The sequence below is a fragment of the Etheostoma spectabile genome, chromosome 16 (assembly GCF_008692095.1).
Source record: "Etheostoma spectabile isolate EspeVRDwgs_2016 chromosome 16, UIUC_Espe_1.0, whole genome shotgun sequence".
In the NCBI taxonomy this organism is placed as follows: Eukaryota; Metazoa; Chordata; class Actinopteri; order Perciformes; family Percidae; genus Etheostoma; species Etheostoma spectabile.
Genome location: NC_045748.1, coordinates 22,559,833 through 22,568,627, shown reverse-complemented (window position 1 = coordinate 22,568,627; position 8,795 = coordinate 22,559,833). Strand labels below are relative to the sequence as shown.

Here is an 8,795-nt window from a genome sequence, read left to right as displayed (position 1 = left end):
ATGATCAATTTCTTTGGTCTATACAATGTCAGAAAGGGTGAAGAACTTCGATCAGTGTTTTCCAAAGCGGATGCTCTGAAGCTGATGTGTGCATTGTGAAAACCGTTCTTGTCGTTTGATTGTTCTCTGCAGACAACAATTAAAAGTTCAGGGAAGACCAAACCTTGATTCAGTTTTACAGCTTGTCTCACTTCCAACAAATTCCTCTCTCACTGCACAAGAAACCTCCACGACACTGCTTTGATTTTTCTGCTCTGAACCATAGAATCTTTTTTTACTATTGAGTTTAGAAGTGAAATCCAATCAGGAGTGGTCACTGGAGACTGATTATGAGATGCACGTCCATGCCAGGAGTAATCACTGTCCACACTCCGGAGACACTCGGCATGTATCTGAATACAAATATCCAAATTATAATCACCTTAACAAACTTTGTTTCGCACTGCTCTCTCACAGAAAGGCTTTACTGACAAACTCTTCTTAATCCTGACAAATCGTATCCGTTCCTCCCGGGTTTGATTGACAGCTGCCGACACTCCACGAGGTTAGAGCTAACATTTAAAGGCTTAGCAAAGACACAGAAGGACAAAGCAGGGGACCCCTCAGTGCTTCTGGCTGAGGACATGATACCGTAGAGCCGGTTGACCCCTGGTAGTCATAATATCAGCAAGCGGCTCTGAAACTAGAAGCTGAAGGAGGCCATGCTGTGCCTGCCTGGAGCCGGAGCGCTCAGCTGGTGCTGAAGGGGGGGGGGAACTGCATGAGAAAAAACAAGGGCTTTGGTTTCACGTTTGACCAGACTATAATTATACAGTGGAAAAGAGTGGTGAATTGTACAAGTAGTAGGACTGTGAAGTACAAGTACCTCAAATTTGTACTTGGGTCTTCTCTTTTCATTCTACTTCTACTCCGCTACGTCTCAGAGAGAAACATTCTACTTTTTGCTCCACAACATTCCTCTGAAAGCTTCAGTTAGTAGTTACTTCACACAGATACAGTGCTTATTTTATTCATACAATACAATGTTGTATTAAAAAAATTAAACTTCCCAACAATATTACACGTCCTACAAGGTCCTGGTACTTGGGCAGTTTTACTTATGTAACATTTTCAATGCAGGACTTTTACTTTTACAGTGTGGGATAAGTACTTTTACTTAAAAGTAAAGTATCTGAGTACTTCTTCCACCACTACATGAGACTCTCGCACATGCATCCGCTCATTTGTGGCCAATGCAAACCCAGTAGGACGCCTACTAATCCTGCAGCACATTTACAATGTGTGTAACGGCAACTCGACACCGCCAGCAGGCCTCGGCAAGCACACACCTCCCTTTATGCTACCCATGCCTCTCGGAAAAAAAACGACAACATGTACACTACGTGTCCGCGGCAACAGCTGCGTCTGGATCCCTCCCTGCCTGCCTCATCTGGCCTCAGATCAGCTGATTGCACTCCCATTCCATCGTTGAAAATGTTGAAATGGAAGACAGGAATAAATTGCAAGAATAACAGTGCAGTGTAATGGTGTGTTCTATCGACATCGGAACTCGGAAGCCAAAGTCAGATTTTCATAGTTAGCCATTGTTAATAATGCCAGTTTTTTAGCTCGGGGTACTAGGTGGTTGTACAAGTTCCAAACTCAGAAATTCGAGGTCGGGGGGGAAACTTTGACATCGTAAAATCCGACTTCTAAGATCAAATGGAAAGCACTTAAAGAGATGAACAGTTACTTTAAAAAGGGGCAGCGTTATACAGAAAAGCCTTCTGCCTTGATTTTAAAAAACCTGAAGTTTTTAGCAGACCTGCAGTGGTCTGGCTGTTCCAGATATGGGTTCTGACTCTGCACGAGGACAGGACGCGAGGACCGGTCCCAGACGACCTGAGAGGTCTGGATGGTTCACAGTGTAGCAGCAGATCCCAAATGTATTTGGCCCTATTCAATGTTGTAGAATCCAACAGTAGTATTTTGAAATGATGTCTTTGGGAGAGAGGACGCCTATGGGTAGTATGTGATCCGTGGCCAGCATGGCTTGGTGAAATGTCAGGGTAAGAAATAAAAATTTCAACAAAATAAACTGCGGTGCTCCGGCGAGTTCCCCCCGTTTCTGATCATCAGCCTGTTTCATGCTCCAACACGGTCTCTGGCCTGTCTCCCCTGGCGGCCCGCACTGTGTCAATGAACAGAGGCGGAGTATTGAAGACATCCGCAGTATGTCAGTGATACTGAACCGCGGGGCCATTAGCAGCTATGGAGACCCAAGCAGCCGGCCGTCCCAAGCCTAATCTGTCTCTGCTAAAAGCCTTCAGAAATGCAACCTTATACGGCTCCAATGGGAATATGCGTTTCCAATCACACTCCTCAGGAATGAATACCTGGCATATCGCTGTTGCAACTTTTATTTTTTCCCCCTTCTCCTGTCCACTCGGTTTACAGTAAACACCCGGCGAAAACATTCTCGGAGCTCTTTAACGGCAAGGATTGAGAACAGGCCTCGTTTTCCCAGACTCTGAGTTTTCCCACAAGGGGCTCTTCCATCAAGCTGTCACATTGGGCTAATGAAAATCTCATTCTACAGAGGGATCCTCCTAAAGCTGCTAAAGGCACATGCTAACCAGGGGATTAGCCCTGTAACGCTAGGGGACTTCAATTTCAGCACCAGCATAAGTCATCACTGCCGAGCACCAACATAGATACATGGCTTAGGACTGACTAGGTTTCTCCCAGGGAGGGTGTGTTGCAGGGGGGGGGATCGTTTTGAGACTGGGAATGATTGAGACTGACATGATGAGATTGTGTAAACAAAACCAGAACCGTAGCCTGGATGTGTCTTTCACAGTCCAGGCAGCAGTTACCCGGCACATACGGCACTTTTTAGTCATCTGTGGTTCCACTAAGGGCGCTTTCTCACCTACAGCTCAGTAGATTTGGGGGTTATGATGCAACATTGTTGCAGTTTTTATTTGGTTTGGTTTTGCATGGAGCAACACCAAATTTGCATCTCGGGTTTGGAATAGAATGCATTGATTGTCGTGACTGACAACAAAAATCAGAGTGCTAAGCCGCTAATTTCCTCTCTTCCCTCCAGGTTTTACCGCGGTGACTACCACATCGACGTCTGCATCAACGACTACCTTGACGTCTACTGTCCGCACTACGTCGGCCCGGTGTCCGACGAGCGGGCCGAGCGCTACGTCCTCTACATGGTGAACTACGACGGCTATAGCTCCTGCGACCACACCGCCAAGGGCTTCAAACGGTGGGAGTGCAACCGGCCTCTGTCGCCCAACGGACCGCTGAAGTTCTCCGAGAAGTTCCAGCTCTTTACGCCCTTCTCCTTAGGCTTTGAGTTTCGCCCTGGCAGAGAGTATTATTACATCTGTGAGTATGCGCTTACCTACCCTGTTACCTATATTTATAGAAGTCACTGTACTCTAAAATTTTCCTATCCAAAACTGTCATTTCCTGAAAGATGGCCACAAATATTTTGTCGGACTTTTAGTATTTTATTTAGCACATCTAAAAAACAAAACAATGATACATTTAAGAGACATTAGGGATAAAAGACCTGCAAAGGAAACCCAAAAAGAACCTCAAACGGGCTTGCCAAGTTCCTTAGAATAATTTAACAATAGGTAGCATAAAAGATCAAAATCAAAACACATAGTCTATGAAAAAGAGACAGAAGAAAGGAACATTTAAATGAGGAAATAAAACAAAAAGGTAGTGAACAGAAAGAAAAAGTGATCATGATAAAAAGTCACAGTTTATTTATACAATAAAATATTTTTTAGATTGTTTTGAATGAAGGAAAAAGTTTCTATAAGCTGGGATGGAAGCAATTTCCTTATCTTAGAATCTCTGTAAATGCTAATTTGGGGTATTTGGGGTTCCGTTTGAGGGTGGGGAAGCTGCTTTTTGAGTGGGAAATTGCAAAAAGGAGAAGGTTGTGTTTTGTTTAAAGATCCGTGAACTAATCGGGCAACTTAAAGATTGTTCTTTTGATAAAAGTCATTCATTTGAAAAAATGTTTTACTTAATAAAGACTGACTTGAATCAAAATGGTGCCGATTCTACACCCTTAACCTGTACAGCTGCAAGAAGACATTCATTATATATTTGACAACTTTGAGTTCTTTTGTCAATGGAAAAAGTTCATATTTCTCAAAGTAAGTTGCCCAAAAAAGTATTGATTCGGTATCAGTTCTGAAACTCGGGCATCAGCACTAGCAAAGAAAGGTTTACAATGCTACCCAGCTCTGACTGTAAGCTCTATCAGCGGATCCATTTTCATCTTGCAAAAAAGACAGCAGCAATGTTCGCGTTGTGTTTTGCAAGTCCTTGGAATGAGGGCCAAGCCAAAATACAAGCCAGAGGGAGCAAAACATCTCCACTTTCGAGGTCTCGTTTGAAATGTATTTTGTTGCTGACTGGCTGAGCTCGGCTTTCTGTTCTTTGTGAGAAAACCGGGGAAAACAAACAGCTGGGAAGTCATGTTATCATAAGTGAAGTCAGTGCCCTGCAGGGGCAAGGGAAGACTTAAAGAGATACACTGCTCTCCATGGTAGATTTGAGCTATTTAGCTGAATCAGGTCAGAGGAACTTTATAACAAGAAGTGCAAGAGTCAGGGAAAGAAAACCAAATATTGACATTACAACAAAGTACAAAATATAGATATCAAATCCAAAGAGACCGGTGAGAGGACAGGGGAAGTATGGAGAAAGTGGTCTGGTTATTGGTTTTTAACTTTTCCGCCCCAGGTATTTTGGAAAGCTGCCTAAAAGTCTAAATTCATTCAAAGAAATACACAGTTTGGCTCATCAGATCTATCTCAGAGGATGTTGATTTGGATCGAAATCCAAATAACGATTTGTATCTGTTAGCTGGTCACCCTTTGGAACAATGATTTCCATCTTGACAGATATCTTTGGAAACTTTGCAAACTCAACGAGAAGCCGAATTCAAGTATTGCGGGTTTGCAATGAAGCTCAGTGTAGTTTAAGATCATTGTTGAATGGTTGATGATAAAATAATAGTCTCTGGAGAATTTGCTCTCCTCATGTCTTTCAACACGTTCCTCCTCGCGCGAGTTAAACCAGATCGAATAAATTCCTTGTAGTCTTTTATTTTGTGATGAATTACCCTTCTCTTGATGTTTCTGTTGGATTTCTGTGTCCATTGGCCAGTTTTCTGGACTCCGTTGCATACATGTGACGGTGTTGTTTAGGGGATTTGTGCTCTGCTTCCAGCCGTGCCAGGGAATTGTTGATGCTGTTGTAATTCCTTGGATGTCCATAAGAACTAATTCGGCTTTATTTGTTAGGTTTGCTCTGGTTGATGGGAAACTAAGTGAGGACGATGTTCTTGTGGACCTTAATTTTGATTGATGATCCGGAGAGAGAAAGGCGGAGTGACAGCCCATATGGCTTTGAGCAGTGTGAGCCCATATGGGCTATCTCTCGCTGACTCCCATTCATGACTCATCCATCAGGTTCTTGTTCGCCAAAGACACCTTTTTTCCCTCTGAGAACACGTGATCTGAGCATGGGATTGTAACATAAGACAAAGACACCTTTGGGAAAATGTCAAGGTTTTATAGTCTCATATAGTTTCAACTAATACCCATATTTGAAGAATAAGAGCTGTTTCCGGAATATAATCCTTTTATTTTAATGGAAACGTCTGTGTTCCTCTACATAGAAACACTTGGTTCAACTGAATGTTGTAAATCTATATGTAACACTATAGATTTATGTTGCGTCAATTGTATAAATACTTCAATTTGATGTTTTGAGAATTCCTGTTTTTGTTCAATTTGGTATGATGATTGGCTCTAACTACTACAATACCCATGATCCTCAGCTGCTGTTGCCGTAGAGAGAAGCTAGTCAGAATGAGTAGTTGTGGCAAAGTCAGAACGCTTCATCGTAACGGTGATTTAAAGCACATTTGACACCTTTTCTTGGCCCCTCTGGGGAAGCAGAACAAGCTAGAAACACAGCATTGACATGTAGTCACCTTTCAAAATGTTAGCAAAGAAGTTACCCGTCCAACAGACATGGAGCAACATTAGAGTTAGTTGTGATTTTGGCCATCTAAAGAATGTTAAAGTTAAATCTTATTTTAGCTGCATTTCAGTCTCCAGAGGGGAATATCTGTCTCTTTAGCTGCTGAATGCTGCTACACTAGTCACGTTAGCTAGTTGCTAACTTTGATAAAACCGAGTGTACACTACCTGCCCAACACCAAACGACAGATGACGTTTTTTTTCACTGAAAACAGCTGCTGCCTGCAGCTAAAAATGGGATTTGATATGAGCGGATCAAAAAACTTAAGTTGTGGGTTTATAACAACAACAAAGTCATTAGCTAAAAGAGGCTAACACGCTGCGTAGAGCTGCCCGGAATGCTATGTGATAGTTCACATATGATCTCTATTGAGAGTTACACCTGTACACATAGTAATTTGCTTCATATATGAACATTGTCCATTGCAGCTGTAATTTGTAAATGTTTCATTTACACAGTGTAAGCCTTAGCTTTAGCTTGCTGTTAGCGCCATGTGTACGTAAATTTTTTCTTGGTTTTGTACCGAAAAATCTTTTATGTCCACACACTTGTCCCTTAAAGAACATTTGGTTGAAAATTCAGTTGCTTATCTGTAGTGCTTGAATTTCATGTCCATGCAAGCCTAACATTGTCTCTGCCAAGAAGAAAAAAAAAAAAAAAAGCATTTGCTTTCTTTAGTTTATTTGAATGCTTACGGTGTGTCGTCATTTCTTCACTCAGGCTTTCTTAATGCGGCCTTCTTGGAGCTTTGAAGCTTATAATTGCATCAGTGAGAAAATAAGTATTGCCATCACACAAAATAACAATTTTTTTTTTACCCAGCAGCATTGAAACAGTTACAGTAAACTATGTTTTGTCAGCTGCTGGTGTCAGTGTCAGATCCCATGTTGACTTACGCTAACAAAAGCTCAACAATACCTGATAGTTAAAACCAGTGTTGTACATATAATAGGGTTTTAGAATCTGTTCAGTGGCCATGTAAATGACACATTGAAGGGTGGGGGTGGGGGGGGGGGGTCATGTCTGCTTGTCTGAGCGAAGACAGACACTCCTTTGTCCTCCACCGGTGTGGTGATCGCAGTTCGCCCCCAGGCAGGGAGGGGAAGAGAGGGCGGGGCCACGTCAAATAGATGACACCTGCAGTTGGCTAAGGGCCTGCCCGTCTGGCAGACAAGACAAACACCCAGAGGAAAGCCGCCCCGGTGTGGGATCAGTATTGCGGGCTGGTCCTGGAAGGGTCAAAGGTCACCGAGATGACGGCAAGGTCCGCGCCGCGAGCTTTTCTCGTGGCCTCGGAGGGCGCCATGTTTTTCTAATAGAGCCTCGGTGGAGCGGGGAAAAGCCTGATCCTAATCTCAGGGGATAGAAATCCAATTTTCCGAGGAGACAGTTGAGAGTCTGGCTCTCCCTGTGTGAGAGAGATGACTGGCTCCCTGTAAAGCCCTTGTGCTTCAAACGCCCGGGTCCCGCTCCGTGCAGCCAGCGCAGATCTACATCGGTAATGACACGAACCCCTCCAGCACAGCGCCCCGACAGTTTCCCTTTGGCTTCTTGCGGCTGATGCAAAGACAACAGGGCTTTGTTCCCCAAGATAGACCGCTCATCACAAGAAAAACATCTGATCTCACACTATTTAAATCCGGATCCGTCTAATTCAACTCCCAGTCCCACCAAATCCCAGCGGTGGAAGAATATTTACTATACAAATGGTACTATGCAAATTAAAGGTACTTGTAATTTGTTTGACCCGTTGGTTATCCTGCCACTTTCTACTTCTACTCCACTACATTTCAGAGAAAAGCATTGTACTTGTACTGCATTCTTCTGCATTGAGTGCTTTTATCTGTAATACTTTGAGTACTTTTTCCTGAGGATTCTTGCATACTTTTAAATAACTAACATTTTTAACCCTCGTGTTGTCTACCCGTCAAAATTGTAAGTCAACACTTTTGTTGACGCTATTTATCAAGAACTTTTTCTTACTTTTTTTCCCTCTTTTTCAACACTTTTGACACTTTTTTTAAAAAAACTTTTAAACTTTTTTTTTTACAGTTATTTTTGGAATTTATGATCCATAAACCCTCACTTCGCTTCAATTTTTTTTTTTTCAAATGTTATAAAATTGAGAAAGACGGCACCAAATCCCAGCGGTGGAAGTAAATTTACTACACAAATGGTACTATACAAATTAAAGGTACTTGTACTTTGTTTGACTCTTTTTTTATCCTGCCACTTTCTACTTCTACTCCACTACATTTCAGAGAAAAATATTGTACTTATTTCTCCACTTACACACATTAGTGTGACAGCTTTAGTTGCTGATTACTTTACAAATTCAAATTTTTGCACACAAAACTTATGTGGTTTATAAAATACAGTGTTGTAATATAAATGAAACTACACAACAATACAACGGCCTACAAGTCAAACACTTAGATGAATGAAAGACTAAAATGTGAGGATTCTTCTGCATTGAGTGCTTTTATTTGTAATACTTTGAGTACTTTTTCCTGAGTATTTATTTATTTACTTTTTTGTCCCTTTTGATACATTTTTTTCAATGTTTGTTTTTTAAATTTTCAACTAACTAACCATTAACTTTATTTTTACAGTTATTTTTGGTATTTCTGATCCATAAACCTCATTTATAGGAAACAATACGTAATTTTTGAGTTAGAAAAGCAGAAATTAGGAATTATTTAGACTAAAATTAAAGGAATGGATGT

At 41.7% G+C, this 8,795-nt stretch overlaps 1 protein-coding gene across 1 annotated transcript in view; it reads left to right on the top strand.

The window, feature by feature from the left end:
* The window catches only part of LOC116704166 (ephrin-A5b), a 142,167-nt gene that overhangs the window by 116,288 nt on the left and 17,084 nt on the right, over positions 1 to 8,795 (top strand). The window contains exon 3 of the mRNA XM_032539442.1: positions 3,089 to 3,381. Within this exon, the coding sequence (XP_032395333.1) occupies positions 3,089 to 3,381 (293 nt within the window). The remainder of the gene's footprint in view (positions 1 to 3,088; positions 3,382 to 8,795) is intronic.